At 31.9% G+C, this 23,326-nt stretch overlaps 1 protein-coding gene and 1 long non-coding RNA gene across 7 annotated transcripts in view; one reads left to right on the forward strand and one right to left on the reverse strand.

Moving 5' to 3' along the window:
- Positions 1-23,326, forward strand: part of LOC126742237 (uncharacterized) — a 263,438-nt gene that overhangs the window by 155,844 nt on the left and 84,268 nt on the right. The window lies entirely within an intron of this gene.
- The window catches only part of LOC126742225 (condensin complex subunit 1-like), a 36,320-nt gene that overhangs the window by 6,663 nt on the left and 6,331 nt on the right, over positions 1-23,326 (reverse strand). For 2 of the 5 annotated variants that reach the window (XM_050448835.1, XM_050448838.1), the window contains 14 exons: positions 20,490-20,628; positions 20,301-20,435; positions 19,860-20,243; positions 19,582-19,796; positions 17,559-17,660; positions 17,349-17,503; positions 17,114-17,294; positions 16,889-17,060; positions 16,693-16,834; positions 10,878-11,040; positions 4,974-5,148; positions 4,816-4,918; positions 4,658-4,764; positions 4,438-4,599 (listed from right to left, as the gene is read on the reverse strand). In XM_050448835.1, the coding sequence (XP_050304792.1) occupies positions 4,438-4,599; positions 4,658-4,764; positions 4,816-4,918; positions 4,974-5,148; positions 10,878-11,040; positions 16,693-16,834; positions 16,889-17,060; positions 17,114-17,294; positions 17,349-17,503; positions 17,559-17,660; positions 19,582-19,796; positions 19,860-20,243; positions 20,301-20,435; positions 20,490-20,628 (2,335 nt within the window). The other 3 variants (XM_050448839.1, XM_050448836.1, XM_050448837.1) reach the window with 3 other exon arrangements.

Raw genomic sequence — 23,326 nt, forward strand, 5'->3', positions numbered from 1 at the left:
TACGTTACACTATTTATTTACCTTTTTATTAACGTTTTATTAAACATCCTTTAGTTCTCTCGATTTTCTTGTTTAATTTTCTTATTATTTCTTTAACTACTATTTTTTCTGTATTTCCTAAATTTTTTGCTTATAATGACAAAAGACCATCAAAGATATAACCACTTGCTAGATTACAGGGAGAGTTCTAGACCTGGCAAAAAAATGAGGAATAATTAAAGAAGGACCTCTGTAAATGGGCCAGTAAAACTCAATAAAGGGATATTTCATTTTTCTCAAGTGCCTGGAAAGAATTAAGTATTTTTAAACAATTAAGAAATTTGTAGAAAAACCCAAAACTAAAGGAAAGGAACTAAAGGAAATTAATCAAAACCGACACGTTAGACTATTTATTTGCCCCTTTATTAAACATCCTTTAATTTTCTCGATTTTCTTGTTTAATTTTGTTATTATTTCTTTAATTAGTATTTTTTCTGTATTTCCTAAATGTTGTGCTTATAATGACAAAAGACCATCAGAGATATAACCACTTGCTAGATCACAGGGAGAGTTCTAGACCTGGTAAAATAATTAAAGAAGAACCTCTGTGAATGAGCCAGTAAAACTCAATAAAAACCACTGATACATATAAAACTTGATACTTCAATATGAGATTTGTTGGACTGTTTTTGGTAAAAAAATTATTACTTAAAGAAATAATTGACCAATTAACTTATAATCTTCTCCCGTCGATTAGCAATAGATCTTTTTATAATAACAAGAAGTTTCAAGTAAATTGGTCTTGATTTGAATTTTTTATGAATTTTTAAAGGTAAATTTAAATAATTTTTGGACCTATTTTGAAAAAAAAAATATAACTTGAAAAATAATTGACCAATTAACTTACAGTCTTCTTCTACCGATTAGCAATAGATCTCTCTTTATTATTATTTCCTTATTTAGTATTTTTTCTGATTTGACCACTTGCTAGATCACAGGGAGCATTCAAGACCTGGTAAAAAAATGAGGAATAATTAAAGAAGACCGTCTGTAAATGGGACTTAATAAAGAAGAAATCAATTAAAGGCATTTAATTTGCCCCAAAAGTATTTTTCAAAAATTAAGAAATTTGTAGGTAAACTCTGCTAGATTCTAGGGAAAGGGAAATAATCAAAACCGACACGTTACACTATTTATTTACCTTTTTATTAACGTTTTATTAAACATCCTTTAGTTTTCTCGATTTTCTTGTTTAATTTTCTTATTATTTCTTTAATTACTATTTTTTCTGTATTTCCTAAATTTTTTGCTTATATAAAAGACCATCAAAGATGTAACCACTTGCTAGATCACAGGGAGAGTTCTAGTTCTAGCAAAAAAATGAGGAATAATTAAAGAAGGACCTCTGTAAATGGGCCAGTAAAACTCAATAAAGGGACATTTCATTTTTCTCAAGTGCCTGGAAAGAATTAAGTATTTTTAAACAATTAAGAAATTTGTAGAAAAACCCAAAACTAAAGGAAAGGAACTAAAGGAAATTAATCAAAACCGACACGTTAGACTATTTATTTGCCCCTTTATTAAACATCCTTTAATTTTCTCGATTTTCTTGTTTAATTTTGTTATTATTTCTTTAATTAGTATTTTTTCTGTATTTCCTAAATGTTGTGCTTATAATGACAAAAGACCATCAGAGATATAACCACTTGCTAGATCACAGGGAGAGTTCTAGACCTGGCAAAATAATTAAAGAAGAACCTCTGTAAATGAGCCAGTAAAACTCAATAAAAACCAGTGATACATATAAAACTTGATATTTCAATATGAGATTTGTTGAACTGTTTTTGGTAAAAAAATTATTAATTAAAAAAATAATTGACCAATTAACTTATAATCTTCTCCCGTCGATTAGCAATAGATCTCTCTATATTATTATTTCTTTAATTAGTATTTTTTCTGATCCGACCACTTGCTAGATCACAGGGAGCGTTCAAGACCTGGTAAAAAAATGAGGAATAATTAAAGAAGACCGTCTGTAAATGGGACTTAATAAAGAGGAAATCAATTAAAGGCATTTAATTTGCCCCAAAAGTATTTTTCAAAAATTAAGAAATTTATCGAAAAACTCTGCTAGATTCCAGGGAAAGGGAAATAATCAAAACCGACACGTTACACTATTTATTTACCTTTTTATTAACGTTTTATTAAACATTCTTTAATTTTCTCGATTTTCTTGTCTAATTTTCTTATTATTTCTTTAAATAGTATTTTTTCTGTATTTCCTAAATTTTGTGCTTATAATAACAAAAGACCATCACAGATATAAGCACTTGCTAGATCACAAGGAGAGTTCTAGACCTGGCAAAAAAATTAGGAATAATTAAAGAAGAACCTCTGTAAATGAGCCAGTAAAACTCAATAAAAACCACTGATACATATAAAACTTGATACTTCAATATGAGATTTGTTGGACTGTTTTTGGTAAAAAAAATAATAATTAAAAAAATAATTCACCAATTTACTTATAATCTTCTCCCGTCCATTAGCAATAGATCTTTTTATAATAACAAGAAATTTCAAGTAAATTGCTCTTGATTTGAATTTTTTATGAATTTTTAAAGTTAAATTTAAATAAGTTTTGGACCTTTTTTGAAAGGGAAATAATCAAAACCGATACGTTACACTATTTATTTACCTTTTTATTAACGTTTTATTAAACATCCTTTAGTTTTCTCGATTTTCTTGTTTAATTTTCTTATTATTTTTTTAATTAGTAGCTTTTTTTTTGTATTTTCTTTTCTTGTATTTTCTTTGGTCATTAAATGTGTGGGGTAGAATTATTGGAAGCACCATTATCGGTCCCTATTTTTTTAATGGTCATCTCAATGGAGAAATGTACCTTCAATTTTTATAAAATTAACTGCCTAGATTACTTGCAAATGTTCCATTAATTACTAGAAACCGAATGTGGTTTCAACAGGACGGAGCTCCCCACATTTTTCTCGAAATGTCACTGAATATTGAAATGTAACCTTTGAAGAAAAATGAATTGGATTGGAAGGAATGGACCTATTAATTGGCCAGCCAGATCACCTGACCTAACAAAATTAGATTTCTTTTATGGAGTTTTGTAAAAGAAATTGTTTATAGAAATCCACCTACAATGGCAGTAGATATGGAGCAGAGAATACGGGATGCGTTTGCTCAAGTAACTCCACAAATGCAGTTTTCAGGAACTTATTAATTTATGTTTTGAACAAAACGGAGGACATATTGAACACTTAATGTAATAATAATAAAATGATAAATATTTTTAATATGCTTGTTTAATTATTATCGTGAATATTTTAAAAACGACTAAAGATAGCTAATATGTTTACATAATAAAAAATGTTCATGTATTAAATCTTCATTAAATGGATAAAAAATATAAAGGGTGTTCCATTTAAAAAAAGCGAGAAATGGAGCTTTAAAATTCGTAAAATATAATTGCTAACTGCGAACACCCCGTATATGACAGAAGGAAACAATTTAAGTCAAAGTAATTCTCCGTTCTTCTAGAATCCCAATGAAGTCCAATATTGACATTGAATTAACATTTCTAGTATCAAGATGAAATTAAATGATGTAATGATTTTTAGATTTTTTTATAAAAAAAAAATTATTGCAGTCAAACTGCGCATGACAAAGCAGCCATATTTAGCGCGTATACTAGGTAGCCTAAGGCGGTCTTAAAAATAAAAAAATGGCATTCCATTAAAAAAAAAAATGCTGCTTATATCGCCCTACTTTTTGAAGCACCCTGTATACTTCAAAATATTTTCCATATATGCGCTATCAGGTCCCAAAATTTTTTTAAGAGGTTAGAAAATTTTTTAAGCTTTATGGAAGTCCGACGCACTGTTGCAGGACCCTGTATATTAATACTGTCATAAAAAATGAACTTTTTTTGTTAAGGTTGAGGTAGGCTGAATTGTTTCCTGCTTAGATACCGAGGATTGAGAATTATAAATTTCGATTGGTATACATATTATACATTAAGCAAGCAGTCTCAAGAATAAACAGGTATGGAAAAGTTCATATTTTTTCTTAGAACGAAAAGCCTAGAATTTACAACACAAATATACCGCATGACCCGTTTCTAGATGATAAACAACATTTGAAGAATATAACTTCTAGTTTCCCCAGAAAGCAATACTGTACCAGAAATGGGATTCAAATAAACCATTTTGCCAATAGTCCTATATGGTTGGAACCTTTAATATGACGTCCAAATCACAAGACTTTGACGAAATCTCTTTATTTTACTTTCGACACATGTTTCGCTAACTTATTAAAGTATGTACAAAAACTAATGGCGAATTCAAGCGCGTATTCTTGTAATAAGTGGCCAAATCTAGACATTGACTGAAAGGAGTTCTGCTATAAACTATCATCTTACAAAAAAAACAAACTTACCTATCGACACCACCAACTTAATGTTGTCAGTGACTATAGTTGTCCTATTAAGGGCGGCACACCTCAAAAGTTCTAGACTAGCATTCTGTTCTTCCTCAGATACTTTTATGTTACCAGTGAAATACTTCCACAGGTGATTAATTATGCGGTTATCAAAGCATCCTGTTAAAATGAATTAAAGTTAAAATGTATTTTTTACAAAAATTAGGACTTCTTAGACCTCTTCTTGTCCATTCTGAGATCATCGTTTCAAATGATTGCATGGTAGCACGGGTAATGGTTCTTAATAAACCGATTAATCTTTGTACAACCGTTTCACAGTGCTGACTAAAATTAAAACATTAAAATTATGAGAAGGTGCGCGTTTGTTTAGTAAACCTTAATCCGGAAGGACTATCAGTTTTTAGGTAAATCGTTTTGAGGGCCTCTAGGAGCGCCTCCTTCCGTTCCGCGTCGTTTACATTCACCATCTTAATCATGGCTAAAATAAATCCATTACACTAAAATGTTCACTCTATTGATGTAATAATTTATACCGTTAATGCCAATATGGGCGTTATCAAATTTAAACCGGTAGGTCGCAATGAAAAATCCTATCGCTTCATGCATGTCGCTTATTGTGGTCGACTCGAGGAGCTCCATCATTTCTACTACGCCCTTTTCCATTAATTCCACGAATCTTATTACTTCTGTATAATAAGCGATTTGTTCCTAATAACAAGATATTACGGTAGGTGTCAAATATAGCGCTTCTATTATGCAGTATGGAATTAAAATTTAAGTGCTTAATTTGGTTTAAGGTCAATTTAAGATATTTGAAAATAACAACAAAAGAAATAATATTCACTGCATTAATGGATTTATCGTCGCCTTGCATACAAAGGGGCGTAACTCATAATTTGAATTTTTTTGGATTTCGCCCGGAGGTTGACAAATTTGGTGTTTTATAGCTGCTCTGAAAAGGGCGTAACTCAATATAATTTATTGTCTGGGTTATGCACGCAAACTGTTTAGGCGTATCTCATCAAGTCATTTTAAAACAGCAGACAAAAAGGCGTATCTTAGATACGCTATAATGTTACTATATTTTGTAAGAAGCAGCAAGAACATTAGGCAAATTCATCTTCGATTTTTTGAGCTCTTTTATGGTCAAAGTGAAGGGAACTCAGTCTATAGTGCCATAAGTACTGCCATTTCGCGTTCAGGAAACATATTTGTTCCATCTCAGTTGATTCCGATTTTTAGACTAGCTAGGGCTAAAAATCCCTATAATATAATTCCAATTTCATAGATTTTAAAGGCTTGTCGAAAGATTTAAGAGTTTTAAGCATACGCCAAGATGATGACAGAAACCAAATCAACTGGACAGAAATCTTTGAAATTAAAGTTGAAAAGGAAAGTCCAGATAATATTTTTTTTTAAGTGTCTCACTGTGATGAACATTATAGAAGCCTCACATTGAAGAGAACAAACATAGATCATTTTTTCCCTCGAAGAACTTAAACAATGAACAATAAACGACCAAAGATAACATGTCTAAAATATCAGGACCTAATTTGTTTGTGCAGTGGAGAAAGTCCTGTAATTCGATCTCAGGAGCATGTGTCATTTTACAGATCTCTTCCACATGAATAAGTGCCTATTTTTATCGTTTTATGTTATAAACAGTTTAGTTTTTTTGTTAGAGTTTTTTACTTTTGGTTTATTATATATTATATTTTTTAAGTTAAAAAATTAACAAAAATGTTTACTTATTCTTATAAAGCTGATAGTGTTAAGGGCGTTAAGGAACCTACGTTTATTTTTTTGCGATAAGAATTTTTTTTAAGGCCAGGCCAGGATTTCCACTTTTCATTTCTTTGAAGTACTAGGTTAATTTGAAACTTAATAAATGTTTAATTTTTCGAGTAAAAGTTTGATTACCATGGGTTGTTGTTATTTTGCAAAGGGCGTAACTTTCTTAAAACAATTCGATTACAGCACACAAAAAGGCGTATCTCAATCTTTTTTTGATTTTTGGAAAAACTGGAAAACTTATCTAAAATTTCATAATAGCAAATTGTTCTAATCATAGATGCCCACATGAGCACAAAATTTAAGCCGCAAATTCCAAACCGTTTTCTCACAGCGAGGGTTTCTCTTGAACCAACATCTTAAAATGCTTTTCCTGTAAAATACAAATATATCAGATACGCCCCTATGTGTGCAAGGCGACGTTATATGCACCGTCAATTCAGACCTCTTGTTTTACTTGAATTTTTATCAAAATCCTTTGATTGTGACAAAAAGAATCCCCTAGAGAACTTATTTACTGTAATAAGAAATAGATTGCAAAAATTATTGTACAGTGGAAATTGTAAAGATGTCCAAGGATTTTCCAATTGGACGATATTAAGGCCAGTGAAGTTTTGTTTGCAGATATTGAAACCAATCAAAAATGTTACTAATTATTATTCCGAATTTGTCTAAAATCATGAAAAACTCCTCAATAACTCATATATTTAAGTCTGGTGACAGCCAGTGCCTCGGCCTATACTGCAATAACGAGTGCCCTGAATAAATTACTTGAAAAGTGCATTAAAATTACATTAGTAAAACATTAAAAAAATAATAAATTATTGTCAGATTCTCAAGTTGGTTTTCGAAGTAAAATGAGCACTGAGGATGCAATTCAACAATTGATAGAGCGAATATTAAATAGTTTGTAATGAAACCCTCATTAAGGCCTTAGGCATTTTTGTTGATCTCGCAAGAGCCTTTGACTTGATCGAACACAACAAGTAAAAATTAATTATTTCGTTGGAGAGATAAGTACAATTGAATGAGGTGTCCCACAAGGTACAGTCCTAGGGCCACTTTAATTTTTGATCTATATATAAACAACAAATTGTTCTATGATTTTTTACGCTGATGATACAGTAATTCTAGTAAAAGCAAAATCATGGTCAGAAGTGCAAAAGCTAGCTGCAAAATATATCACATTAATTATTAGATCAGCATCTTCTAACTCTAAATAGTAATAAAGCCCACTTTATAAATTTCTCGATTTATAACAGTGATCAACAAGAAGAACCTGTGCAACTAGCAATACATAGTTATCCTTGTTTTGCAAATCAGATGGAAAATTGTACTTGTGATTTTAGGATTTCTTTAGTTTCGTACACAAAATACCTCGGCATTTATATTGATAGAAATTTAAGATACACATTGATTACATAACTAAAAAGATATGGTAAACAATTTATAAGTTTTATCAACTACGCGAATTTATATGCCTCGTGAGTTATTGGAAGTGGTTTATCAACCTCTGGTTGAATTTATTCTAAATTATGGTATAAGAATTTGGGGTAATCACAATGTTATCAAACCTGGTTATCACTCAAAAATATATACTAAAAATAATAAATAAAAAACCAAAAAGATACCCAACAGTTAATTTGTTTTTGGAAAGTGGTGCTTTGACTGTAAGAGAACTTTACTTGAAGAGCACCCTTAACTTTATGAGGAATAAAAACATTTACAAGATTCTACCCCAACGCCTTAATACATGTTTTTTTGACTAAAGTAGATATTATAATTTGTCAACGTCATATTTCTTATGTAGGGCCAAGAATCTTTAATTTTATACCACATGCTTTAAAGGCTATGAGAAAAAAACTGTTTAATATACGGATAACCGAATGGATCAGGTGTAACTATGAAAATGTTTTGTTAGAGCTATCTTTTCTAACGTAAACAAGTGTTATAATTATTGGTATATTTGCAAATATTATTTATTGATAGAATAGAAGAATTAATTAATTTAAATATTACTTTTACTAATTTAATTTGGTTTTTGTAACAAGCTCTCAAATCTATTGTTAAATTATAATTGTATTCCGAAATAATGTGTCCCGATATGTCACTTGTGACTTAGGGCACAAACACTTAACTTTGTAACAACACTGTACAATTTTAAGTAATATATTTGAATTTGAATACAAATAGTTCTGCTAATTTCTATCTAAAAACATCGAATTATATTAATGAAACCGTAAATAATGTTCCTGGATATTTTGCAAGAATCTTAACAGAGGAAACAAAGTAGAAAACCAATTGAGAACATATGTTTTTCTATTTAACTTATTTTCTTCTCTTAGTTTCCAAGATACCTATACATGTATATTCAATTTCGGTCCCAGTGTATATTGTACACAATTAAGGAGCTTACATGCAAAAACCCATCCAACCCTTAAAAACCAAAAATACCTTAAGTGTTTTTATTGGTGAAATTTGGGTTTTGTTTGAAACAGATGAAGTTAAGTGTAAAAGATAATTTTTTAAAAGGAAAAATTTGGATTTGTCTGATTTAGTCCAGTCAAAATAAATAGAAAAAAATGAAAGTTTACAATAATTCAGAGAAAGCTGAAAATTTACATAGATGTTAAAAATAGTATAACAAATAAAATGGCAAAAATCCCCATCGATCCCTCTTGTGCTAAACATTTTATTCAAGGTCAAACGTCAAACATATTGGTTTTTTGCATTTATCTCGTAAACGGTAAGTTTTATGATAAAAATAGGTCAGACAAAAAATGTAGATCATAAAATTATCTACAAAAAATGTTTTTACACTTTTTTTTGTGCGAGTCACCATTCTTGAGATATATAAATACTGATATACGCTCTTTCTTCAAAAATACTGACATACATGGAACATTCAATACAATAAGTAACTGTCTACCTGATTGTTGAATAGTCGTCGGTCGTATACCCGCTTTATTCAATTTTTTTCAGTTTTTGATGAATTTATGAAAGTTTCAACAAATCAACAAAAATTCCTAGCAAATAATCACAACAAGTCTCGCTTTATTGAAATGCTCTCTGAAAAATTAATCGCTGCGAATATTTCTGTAAAACAAGCGGACAATGATGCTGATGTCCTCATAGTTGAGACAGCAATAGAAAAATTCAAGAACGATCATTGTGGGCGAAGACATCGATTTATTAATACTATTGACTGCACGAACACCAATTGATCAAATTATTTACTTTTTTAAACCAGGAAAAGCTCAAGTACAAACAAAAATATATTCGTCTCAAAATTTAACTGCAAAGTACCCAAAATATCAATCTCATGTTTTGTTCTAGCATGCAATATCTGGTTGTGACACTACATCTGCACTCTATAAAAGAGGTAAAACAAAAGTTTTTAAATTATTTGAAAAACGTACCGATTTAATTGATTGCGCAGAAGTGTTTAAAAAGATTTGGCTTCCTCCGACATCTGCTTCTGCTTGTCAACACTTATATCGAGTATACTACCAAGTTCAAGTCTGGCTTGGTAATGAACTGGACCCACAAGATTGGGGTTGGAGGTTGACAGATAATAATTTGCAGCCAATTCAAACTGTACTTCCACCTGCTCCAGAAAAACTCCTTAACACTATTTTCTGTAATTGCAAAAAGGGTTGTAGTAATAGTTGTGGCTGTAAAAGAGTAAGATTTTTTTGCTCAGCAGCGTGTACGCATTGTTAAGGACAATCTTGCTCCAATGCTGACAAAAATTTAGCAGATGAGGATCCGTATGAGATAAAAAAGACAATTGATTCATCTTTATATTTATCAGAATCTATAGAAATAGAAGAAGAGGAAGAAGAAAGCGAAGATGAAGATTTTTTTGATTTTACATTATAATAAAATTATTTAACATATATAACATTTTTATACAGATATACAATAATTTTTTAAACGATATAATCCATAACAATAATTCATTTTTTTAAATTAATACAACTAAAAATAACGCTATTAAACGCTACTTCATGAAACTTCCTTACTTGCAATAGATTGTGGACTATGCCTACTGGGGAAACCACGTTAAAAAAAAACGCGCCGAGCACACTACCTCGTATAGTACAGGTGGTGCGGAAATGTGTGCATATTATGTGTAATACGATGTTTTCAACTTTTAGAACCGCAATATTTCAAGAATGGTGACTCGCACGAAAAAAAGTGTAGAGACATTTTGTGTGGGTAATTTTCTGATCTACAATATTTATCTAACCTATTTTTATGATAAAATTTACCGTTTACAAGATAAACGTGAAAAAACAATATTTTTGACGTTTGACCTTGAATAAAACTTTTAGCACAAGGAGGATCGATGGGGATTTTTTTCATTTTATTTGTAATACTCTTTTTAACACCTATGTAAATTTTCAGCTTTCCCTGAATTATTGCAAGCCGAAAATTTATTTTGACTAGGCTAATTTTTTTGCTTAAAAGTTGAAGTTTTGTGTCAAGATAACTTCAAGTAATATCGTTTATTAAAAATATTTATTAGTAAAAGAGTATACGAAGTCAATAAAAAAACTGCAAGGCACTGTTTTTATGCCAACAAACGGTTTTTTTTTTAAACTATATTCAAACGAAATTATATTTGGCTAAAATTAACTCACGGTTAACACATCATATTTCTTGACATCGTCCAAGGTTAAAGTGCAATCATCAAGCTGCAACATTCCGTCCTCTAACGCTTGAAGGAATTGCAAGCCTTGCATGTAGATGTTCTTGAAATAGTTTTCCAAAAATTCATTAACGATTTTATCTTTATCGTCGTTTCTAAATAGAAAAAAAAAAATAAAATGGAATAAGGTTTGTGATATTGTTGCATATAGGGATCGATAACACAAAAAGTTGCCTTACTTACCGATTAATATTCGTTTATATTTGTACTAGAAGAACATCTTGTTAAAAAATTCTTCAAGTTCAAAAAAACGTTCAAGTATGGTATATTGCATACTATTTAAAGAAGTTTATAAAAGGCCTTTAATAGAATGAGACTTTTTTTTTTTTAACTAACTGTAGATATATTTTTTTTAATTTGCAGATGTGTTTTATGCATCACGGTGCGTTTTTCAACGTAAAAAGAGAAAAATTAATTTTTACCTATATATGGCGTCCATAAGGGATTTATGGTAAATATTATTTATTAAAAAAAAAAGTACACCACTGCATTTTTCTAAAATAAATTTTATTTTTCGTAGTCTCGGTCTCAAAAGTATTTATTAATTCTAACAGTAGGTTACACGTGTTTCGCTCATATTAAGAGCGCATCATCAGATCTAAAAATTCAAAAAACTAGATACAATAACAACCTTAAAGTTAGATAAAATTGGTACCTTAAAAAGTTTTTCGAGACTAGCAGTAGGTTCGAATCTCACTTAAGACAAAATAATTTTATATTTTTGTATTTTATCAATTCTGATTTAGTTGTTTTGGTTTTTTACAAACTTGTGGCGTATCGCATTCCCAAGAATTTATTTTATTTAATATGTGTGTATAATGTGACCGTAAGCATGTACTGTTTGTAGTCGATTTTTAAAGTACCAACTTTATCTAACTTTAAGGTCGTTATGGTATTTAGTTTCTTTGTTTTTAATTTTTAGGTCTGATGATGCTCTTAATATAAGCGAAACACGTGTGAACCCACTGTTAGAATTAATAAATACTTTTGAGACCAAGACTTTATGTAGTTCCTTTTAGTTTATTGACTCTAGGTTTCAATTATCATATTATATGGTATATTTATTGTTCCATAGACTTTAATGCATTTCCAATTTTTTTCAGATTTCTATGTGTTTCATGTTCCATTATTACACTATAAGATATGAGGCGTTTAGAGCAAAAGTGGCCCAAGCCAAAAATATTTTTTATGAAGAAATTCGCAAATGAAAATAATGAAATTTTTTGAAGATTAATTACGAAATTATTAGAGGCGATTGTAGGAATTTCTTAATTTGTTTTTATTAAGGTAAGTGGTGGAATATTAAACATAGTTTTTGGCCTTTTTTTTTTGAAAAATAAGATTTTGTATGTGGTTTGGACCACTTTTGCATAACCTTTTTTTTACTGACTTGAGAGTAAAAATGAATTACTAAAGCAAAATAATTTATTTTTAGGTAAACGTTCAGACATTTTTAAACAAAACTCTTATTAATCATTTTCTTCTTCCTCATGATTTTCAAAAACATGCGAGTCTTCTTCAACACGTGCATTTTGAACCAGTTGACGATAAAATTCATGGTTTACTGGTGGAATATATTAATCATGCAAAGATAACAAGTCCTGGTATTTCTTTTCTTGTATGGGCTTAGGTCCCTCGAACAGAGGAAGAAGTCTGCCCATGTCATGGAAAGTTTGATTGCCCCGTTTTTTTACATTAACTTCGTTAAATAAAACATTTTCGTTATTGGAATATTTAAATTGGATAATTTCCGGTTTTTCCTTATCCTACCGAAGCCACTGTATAAACCACTGCAACCATTGTACTTTTTCATCAGTTTCCGTTTTTTTTACGATTCGTTAATGCCTTTTCTAGTTCTTTTGTTGGAAAAAAGTCGCTGGATGTCATAACTACTACATTCAACGCATTTCTTTTCCTGGCTTCTAGAACCACTTGCATCCAATCATTGGGAACAAAAATATTTTTATAGCGTTTTTTGTTTTTTTTTTCGACTAATCCAAAGTCCTGATCATTTGGAAGTTAGAAGTGACCAGAAACTAAAAATGTATGGTCAATCTTGTTAACTGTGTAATCGCTGGATAATACAATGTATGTACAAAGGGCAGCCATTTTGAAATTCCCATTTTGACCACCGCACTGATCGCTGTACATTATTAGCTTTCTTGTGGTAACAAAGTTCTTAATGTAGTGTGCAATACAGGAACCAATTTCCTGAGGACCCCGGGATGCAACATTCTCCTTCCACATGTACATGTGTACTACGCGAGTTTGAAGATCATGAATCCCAAAACAAAACGTCCCAAGTTGCCTTTTGTAGTACGCAACTCCTGTTGAAATTACGGTAAGGTCATTGTCCGATTTTGCAGCTTCAGCATCGTTTCTCATGCCTTGTCTAGCAGCTTCAGCTTTCCTCTGGTGCAGCTCTTGTTCTGCTTTAATTGCCTCACTTTCTTGGCCATCTGCCATAGCTGCTTTAATTTTAATATTGAAAGCATCACATTTGCGACAACTATCGGATAATGGCGCGTGAAACTTTAAATTAAAATCATTTTTAAATATTTGACGAAAAACAAACAATGAAACGGGTTGTTCAGTTTCAGTTTTATACAAATTGTAAATTTTGGTTAGGTCTAGTTCTAGAGAAAGATACTTGACATTTGGACTTTTATTTAATGAATAATGGGACGATAAGATTAACTGGTATTGATTTGTGGTGTTCCATCAGTGCTTTTTGACTTCAATACCCTAGGTATGCAGCCATCAGACTGTTACAGTTTATTTTCGTCAGATACATAAAGAATAAGAAAATAAAATGAATCTAAAATGTTAGCGAAAGCATAGCTCGATTATAGAACTTTAAGAGGCAATTTCTAAGTTATTCTGGTGCTAAAATTAATAAAATAAACAGTTATCATTTCAGTATTAATTATATTTTTGATATCAATAATTTTCAACCCTTATGATGAAACTCAAATTATTAATCATAACATTAATTTTTTTTTTAATTGTTTTGATTTCACTAATGTCAGAAGTCATATCCTAGCCAATAAGATCCCAGCTCATTCTCCTATATCCCTACTAAAACCATTTCTGGCGCGAAAATCTTTGACCTCTAGGAGTCTTGAAGAACAAGCCTTTGAAGAAGGTTGTTTCTTGGTATTTTTGCCGATTTTACTCCCATGAAAAGTTGAAAACTCACCTTTTGGGTATTTTAGTTTGTGGATACTAAATGCCATACTGCAATAGTGCAGGATTATAAGTGGTGTAGTTAAATCCCAACTTTTTCAAGGTTCTTTGTTTAAGTGTCCAGTTTTGTGTTCCCGAGAAAAGGCCAATTCCATTGGTAAGTCCTAATATTTTGATTTGGCATCTTGGTTTCTGATAATCTACATATTACACATGTAATTTTATATAAGTAGACTCACGCATACCGTTAAGTTTAAATATCAATGCTTATATCTACTTACTCTATTGGCGATTCCTCAATCTGGGTATTCTTCCACTTTCAGGCTTTTTTTTTTCATCCCCCAGTATGGTCTTTATCCACGATTATAAGAGGTAGAAATCTCCACTCATCTACTCCAATAACGTCCATAACATCTACATTGACATTCACTGTTAAACCGATCCACCCAGGTCCCCCACCGCAATCATGCAGCCCTTTTGGAGCCAGGTTTGATTAATGTTTGTGACGTTTAGTGAACCATGCAGTCAGTAAAACAACCTAACCAGTAAACCAAAGTCCTGTCAACATTCATTAGCTTTACTGTAGTATATTAGATTAAATACTAACCTCAAAATTACATTGTTACCACTCTGATCATTAGATTTTACTACCACACCATTGTTTTGAATAGTTTCATAATAACTAGGTACATATTAGTTATTTTATTGAAATAGACCGTATAGATCTTGTAAACTGGATAAATAGGCCTATTTCGAAAGTACCCATGCAAACTTTTAGCCCCAAACAACATAATACAAGATTTTAGTTTTGATATAAACACTATATTTAGGAAGGGCAACATAACTTGTTCTTAGAATAATAAGTTTGACTATTAATTTTTCTTTTAATATAGATTCACTTAAAACTGTCTGTTCTTCCTTGTGAGATTTTATTTCAGGTTTATAGGTAGGTATAGTGCTTTTAGTAATTTCCTGTTTTCTTGGTCATCGGGATTTTCTTATCCATCTGGGATAAAACAGGTGGCGCTTATATTTTATTGATCTCTTGTTGAATCCACGCCACTCTACCAAAGTGGTTAGTGCTAGTCGGCTTCCCTTTGAGAAGATCCCCTGAGCTGTCTCTATAGCCTGTAGTGGGTCTCCCTCCTTCCATTGGTTCCCTGGTGCCCGCTTCCTGGCCCTCACTCCCCATATCTTTGCTCTCCTTTTTCCTTCCTGTTATTCTCCATCCCTCCGTTCGAATTTCATTTAATCCAGGTATAATTAAAGCAATATTAAAGTAATAAATTTTTATTGATTGATTATATTGATTAATTCTTTAATTATTAATTCTTTATTTATTTTTTTTCATTTAACAAGACATGCCCAATGATTGCTTAAAAAATGTTTTGCAAACTTTTTTGTCTTCTCCTTTGTCATTCGGCAAAATGTAGCATCCTGTGTTCCTTTGGTTTTATATTTTCCGTGGTATAACTCCGTTCTTTGTTTAGAACTCTGACATGTCCAAAAATATAATAAGTCTGCAAAGTGTGAGATCCCAAACTAAAAAAGTTTTTGAATTGAGCCTCACGCCATTTTTGTGAAAAATTTTCGTGGTACTTCTTTGAACAAGGCATTCTTTGGCTTCAAATATCTTGGAAGAAACCACCCTCCCCTTGGTGTTCACGTATTCTTCACCAGCAGCACGCTTTCTTTTCCTAATATTTCTCTTCCACTGTCCTTCTTTTTGCTCCGTGAATAATTTGCTCGCAGGAAGTGCGTTCTATGTTTGTAATATAAACAAAACATTAATCAATAAAACATAATAAAATACAATGTTTTTATCGATTGATAAGGAAACAAACTAACCAGAGAGCTCGCTAGCTTCACTTCCAGAAGGTACGAATTCAGAACCTGAATCCTGAAAAGGTTCTTCTATATCTGTAACAAAAAAAATGTAAATGCAAAAGTGGCCCAAACCCGGATCACCGAAACACAGTATTTTCATAACCTCAAAATTCATATTATCACAATTTTAACTGCAAATGTGCAAATAAAATTTAATTATAGGTTACTTACCAGAGCGATCTTCGTCATATTTCTATGCATTTTATTTGAAAAAAAAAATTACTTTTCGAACAAAAAGTATGCTATCAAAATTACAAACACGTGGTCAAAATAATCTCAACGTCCTTGAATACTAAAGCGGCCCACAATGGGTTGGGCCAGTCCACAAAATATATCCGTAGGTTAATATTTTGTGGGCCAGTCTTGCTCCAGCAAATATAAACGTGCTATGTACGTAAAAGTGGATTTATGTGAGGTCGACTTTTAAAGTGCCGAAATTTTCTCCCTTGTGTACACAGAATCGTGACATAACGTCTGATGATGCACTCTTAGGAGCAAAACATGTGTCATCACTCTAAATATAATTAATTCCTTTTTTTTGAGACCAAGACCCTATGTTGTTCTCTTGTGATTTAAACTTTTAATTTATCGGTCCCTAAACCCACCAATATCACTTACCGCAATAACCTTATTTGAATCGTTAATTAAAAAAAAATTATAATCATAAAACTCACTCATCAATCACGTTCACATCATAATCATCAAATACATCCCTCCACAGTTGGAAAGCGTCAGCAAAATTCCCATGTGACATGCAAGTCCGGATAATTTCACACGCGTGAGTTCGGTCGATTTCCAGTTTGTCTACTTCTGGATCTAAAGACACCATGATATGAATAAGAACTATAGAGAGATTTTTGTAGTAATTACCTTGTTTGGCCAATTCTTCGTATATGGTCTTTTTAAATTCCGGAAGCATTTTATCCCATTCCTCCTGGTATTCTTTCTGTTTGAGCTCTTTCGCTTTTTCAATGAGAGGCGAAAGTGGTTTAATCATCTCTTGCCTGGCTTCTAATGCCTTCCTCATTTTTGACAGGGATAACTAAAAACCTCAAGTGTGATATTTGGCAATGAAAGGAATGTTCATTTGAATACCTCTGATCCATATTTGTTATAAGATAAAAACGTTGAAAGGCAATTTGCCGCCGCTTTTCGAACTAGCGGTGCTTTATCGAATAAGTATACATCAACAATTTTCTTCATCACGGTGAAGACATTATCAATTGGTACAACGTGTTCTTTATACAAAGTAGCCCAAAATTGAAAAACTTTAGATCTTAAAAATATTATAAATTAATCTAGGTGAAAGTACTTTAATGGCTATGAATACCTGACAAACGGACTTTTGTCCCTTATATGATCCGTCAAAATAACATATATATCTCCTTTACATTGCCTCTCATCTTTGGTTAGATGTCGTTTATGCGAAAGAAAAATCACCAAGTCAGTCATGATACTTAAGACCGCTATTCTTAGGCTCACCGACTACAAGTTTTAAAATGAAGTTTAAAATTCCCTCGAAAAAGTCTGGCCTACGTACCTCGTGACCCAAGTAGCGATCCAAATATACAATTTCTGAAAAAATCAATTGCGGCATTGCATTGCCTAAGGCACTTAATATTTGGGAACATGCACGTGAACTCTGAAACGTCATTAATCACAGTTCATGTTAGGGTGTGTGTTTTTTTAGTAGGTCTACATTTACTATCATGTCATTATTACACCAACTCTAGAGATTTTTAACAATATCAATTTTTTTATTTATTTATTTAATAGACGGGATCAACCCCATTACAAAAAAAAAATATTACAAAGTTCAATAGTTACACCTTAAAATAGCTAAAATACAAATATGTTTTTACACGCAAACCAACATAAAATCAACAGAAGAGTTTACACAATCTCTCTAATTTGATTCCTAAAACTAGACAAGCCAATGCCCAGAACTTCAATATCCTCATGGTTGATAATATTTAAGGTTCTTTCGATAGGGGACTGAGTGGCATAGTTGGTACTGTGAAAAGGCAAAGCAAATAGTCGGTTTCGTCTCAAAAGTCTTGAGAGGACATTGAAGCTAATTCTACCGAGAAGGTCGGGGCATACAATCAGACCATTAAGAAGCTTAAATGCAAAGGTTAAATCACGACGAATACGTCTTTCTCTCAATGTTGTCATAGCGAGCACTTCCCGTGCACCATCATAAACATGATTGTTCGGTATATCCAAATTTAATTTAAATAGACAAAATCTCAAAAACTTATTCTGAATCCTTTCAAGGGCCAGACAGCTGTTCATGTAATAGGGGGACCATATCATTGAGCCATACTCCAAGAAAGAAACCAAAGACATGTACACTCTCTTACAGGTCTCAACTGATAACTCTCTACAGTTACGCAGAACAAAACCCAGAACCACTATATTGTTTATGTGTATTATTAAAATTTAAATGATAAATGCCAAGATCCTTATTGTATCAGAATACTGAACAGGGCTTCCCTCTATATTGTATGATGTTACAACTTTTTTACTTCTTTTGTGAAAACTAATATAATTACATTTCTTTATGTTTAAGAATAAGATATTGTTGACACACCAATCATTTAGCCTATTCAGGTTATTCTGTAATAAAATTTGATCTTTGGGAGTCTGGATTACTCTATAAAATTTCAGGTCATCTGCAAACAATAAAAAGGCACTATTTTCAAAACATGTAGCTATATCATTAATGAAAATGTTAAAGAGCAATGGTGAGCAGTGTCCACCCTGAGGTACACCAGAACATACATTGATATTGCTGGATCTAGCACTATCCAATCTAACCTGCTGAGTCCGGCCTGACAAGAAGCTTGTGAACCAGGCAACTATATGATTGGAGAAACCAAACACTCTAAGTTTCTCCTGCAAGATTCTGTAATCGACTCTATCAAAAGCCTTGGAGAAGTCTGTATAAATCACATCCATCTGACATCCCCTCTCCAAGGCATCCAACAGATCCTGCTGATAGATCAACAAGTTAGCGATCAATTTAAATAATAAAAACTCCTAGTCAAAAGCAACTGATAATAACAAACTTAGGGTAACAACCCTTACGGATAGGAACCACAAAGAATATGAATTATTAACATTAGCGTACAAATCTGTATTGTAACGAAAATAATAATTAATGTTTCTTTTTTCAAAAATATCAAGAGGAAGAGCAACCCTTATTGAATAGACCAAAAGGGGTCGAAATCCTTTTTATAGTGTTTACATAAAAGTCGTATTGGTACCTTAATTATGACTCTCATTATTTCAAGTCAAGACAAAGTTGTGCTAAAAGCTTTCTAATCCTAAAATTTACAATAGTAGTAGTGTTTAAACTTATAAAATATTAGTATATCTATAGATAGACTTTTTTTATATACATATCTTAATAATAGAATAGAGACTGTTGTAGCATTGGTGGTTCAGTGGTAGAATGCTCCAGGTGTGACTCTTAGCCTGATAATATAAAACACCTTACTATAATACACTCACACTAAATAAGATTCACTATACAGTGGACATAATAATTAATAATTTACCTGGTTATCTTGGAGTCCTTCAGCATCAATCTGCCACTCAGTCAATTCCCTGACTAATGCACCAAACAATCCTTTACAGTTAAAAGTCTCTATTAACTGTTTAATATCGTCTGCAATGCAGTGAACCAAGTGCTCTTGGTTTTTTCCTTCTTTGATCAATTGTACAATTCTAACAACGAATATGGAACTATAGTTGTACTTTTTTATGAGTACTCCTAAAAAGATGTGTTATACCTAGTTAAATTAACCAAGAAATTAGTTCATTGAAAAGATTATACCTAATAAATGAAAAATCTCTGCTTTTTGTACGATTGGATTTTGCAAGAAGGTATAACAAAGTTCAGCGATCAGATTTATAAACTGTTGTTCAACAATAGGAGGGTCCCAAAATATCACAAGATCAGTCTCAAGCAAATTAATCAGATTTAAAATGATCCCTTTCTTGTTTAAATTGAACTGAGGGACAACATTCTTCTTTGTTTTTCTCACTTCATAATCATTTCTTTCAGTGTTGACATTTTTCTTTTCAATTGTTGAAACTATTTCTAGATAAATATAAATTAACATCTTTATCACATTTCGATACTTTTGCTTTAAATCCTCATTGAGCGATGACTTGTCAGCTAACAAATAATTCAGTGTTTTATAGAGATTAGAAGTAGCTAAAAAACGATTGAGCTTAAGTTATTATGCAGACAGATTGACTAATTGAAACTGACCAAAATGCAAATGTTCATAAGCTTGGAAAATTAAATCTAGAGGTAAACTTTCTTCTCGATATAATACAGAGTAGAATACATCAAAGCTTTTAAGTATAAACTCCACTCCCATTTCTTTAAATAACACCTTGGCCACTAAAAGAAAAAATAGTTCAAGGTTGTAACTAATTCTTAACTAAGTACACTTACCTTTAAACTGGTCTATGATGTCTTTTGGTTCATGTATATTTTTAACATAATAACCTCCTCGATCAGTTAAAAGGTCCTCATGCTTGGCAGGTAATTCAAAAGTTAAATGGGCCCTATTTCTGATTGTTGAACTATTGTCCTAATAAAAAAAGTGATGATCTGACCTGAGAATCGTTGTTGGCTTTTCTTTATTGCTATAATCAATTTTGATTTGTAGGTAAATATTTTTTTTATAGACCTACTACTGCTAAATTGTTAATGTTTGCTTTTGAATAGACCATAGATTTAGAATGGCTGTCAACAACCTTGTTAGCGATTATAAACCTTTCTTCTGAATATGAAATTTGAATGATTACTTTTTGTTAACAGCAAATTTTGAAAGAGTGTGTAAAATGTACATACCAACGTATAGAAAATCAGTATTGATCTGCAAAGCTATTGAGTACATCACATAATATAGTTTATGAAAACTTAAGAAATGACAAAAAAATTTAAATACTGAAAACTGATTTGGCAAGGCCCTTTAAAACTATATCATGTAATGTTCTTCTCCAAACTTTAAATCAGTATGGTATAGTATATGTTTAGAGGTACAATGTACAATGTAACATGTACAATGGTACAATATGGTAGAGGTACAACAGCACTAAAGCTATTTGAAAATTATTTTGAAGAGTTGTGTTCATACCTTGGAAATATTTCAAAAAATTAATGATTAGTCCATTCACAACTACAAAATTGCTTGTCCCTTTGGTTAAACTAAGATTACATGATAAAGATATTTTATAAATATTGGCTAATGATTCAAAGATGGTTTCTTATGATCTACTTAAAAACTTGCCTGTAAGGAATGTTTTATTATTAAAGAATCCCTATTTCGAATACTATTTTTCACTTTGGGAAAGTCAATACAAGCTGAGAATAGGAATTGTATAAGTAAGTACATTTAAAAATAAAAAAAAAGTACTGATATTCAGGATGTTACAGGAGACTTGCCCTCTATGTCCCCCAAGTACCACCTTCCTATTTTCTGCAAAAAAAAATACCAACAAACGAACAAACAACAAATATCGAATTTGAATTTGAATTTGAAACGTCTGTCATGTGTCAATAAGGAGAACATAATACAGAAGAACGCATTACGCTGGATTCACACTATGAATACCGCTCTCGGTCCAGTCTTCGGTAAAATCAGACGACATCTACATGGTCACTTAATTTTTATTGTTATTAATATTATTATTATTATTATTATTCTTATGTGTAGATTGTAAGTAATATAAATTTTGTGACGATTGATTGTCAACTTGTCGGTGTTCATTATTACATATGGGATAATTAAATAAGTTAGGCTTTAATAATAATACAAAATAAGTATACACATAATACAAGCTAAATACTACGGGGAATAAGAACAAGTGTTCACTGATAAATTATAAACATTTAAAGTAGCTCATAAAATGTGTAAAAATTAACAATAACAGACCTAATAAACTTTACATACTTCTTCTTCTTCTTCTTCTTCTCTTCTTCTTCTTCTTCTTCTTCTTCTTCTTCTTCTTCTTCTTCTTCTTCTTCTTCTTCTTCTTCTTCTTCTTCTTCTTCTTCTTCTTCTTCTTCTTCTTCTTCTTCTTCTTCTTCTTCTTCTTCTTCTCTTCTTCTTCTTCTTCTTCTTCTTCTTCTTCTTCTTCTTCTTCTTCTTCTTCTTCTTCTTCTTCTTCTTCTTCTTCTTCTTCTTCTTCTTCTTCTTCTTCTTCTTCTTCTTCTTTTCTTCTTCTTCTTCTTCTTCTTCTTCTTCTTCTTCTTCTTCTTCTTCTTCTTTCTCTTTCTTCTTTCTTCTTCTTCTTCTTCTTTCTTCTTCTTCTTCTTCTTCTTCTTCTTCTTCTTCTTCTTCTTCTTCTTCTGCTTCTTCTTCTTCTTCTTCTTCTTCTTCTTCTTCCTTCTCTTCTTCTTCTTCTTCTTCTTCTTAGTCATATCTTCATTCCTGAAGAGTTGTGACGTCATGTCCTATGAACACTGATGGGTCGATTGTCTCCACTGTTGCCGATCTTATGTTACTCTTATATTTGTCTGCAAGGCTTGCCCTGTAATTTCTTTAATTTGGTCTATCCACCGTGATGGGGATTCCTCTTGATCTTTTACCTTCTACTTTGCCCTGCACGATAAGTTTTTCTAGATTGTCTTGGGTCCTCATCCTGGTGATGTGTCCGAAGTAACCCAGAATGCGGCGTCGGCAGCTGGAGGACAATCGATCGGTGATTCCTAATTCATTTAATATTCGACACAATTGGTCCAGTGTGCAGACCAAAGTATGCGAAGCATCCTCCGCCAGCACCACAATTCAAAAGCATCTATTCGGTGCCTGTCCGCTCGACTTTATTGCCCAGGATTCGGAACCATACGAAAATATCGAAAACACTAGGGTGTTTACCAGGGCTCTTTTCGTGTTTCTGGTTATGGATCTGTCTTTCCATATCTTGGATAAGTTTGACATTGCTGTCCTCGCTAATGCTATCCGCCTTCTTATTTCTGTTTCACACCCTCCCTTGCTATTTATTAGGGACCCTAAGTAGATGAATTCATCTACTACTTCAATTCTATTTTGCAGATTTCTTAACTGTATGGTGTTACTCCTGTCAGTGACCATTAACTTGGTCTTGTCTAGATTTTATTTCGAGGCCTAGAGCTCGGCTTTCATTAGCGACCTGATCAATAAGTGTAACCATCTCATCTTCATCTCATTGTTATTAGGGTAGTGTCCGTCGCGCGTATTCTGAGATTACATATCTTTCCACCATTGATTGACACACCTCCTTCAACACTCTCACGAGATGTGT

Source organism: Anthonomus grandis, chromosome 11, assembly GCF_022605725.1.
Source record: "Anthonomus grandis grandis chromosome 11, icAntGran1.3, whole genome shotgun sequence".
NCBI lineage: Eukaryota > Metazoa > Arthropoda > Insecta > Coleoptera > Curculionidae > Anthonomus > Anthonomus grandis.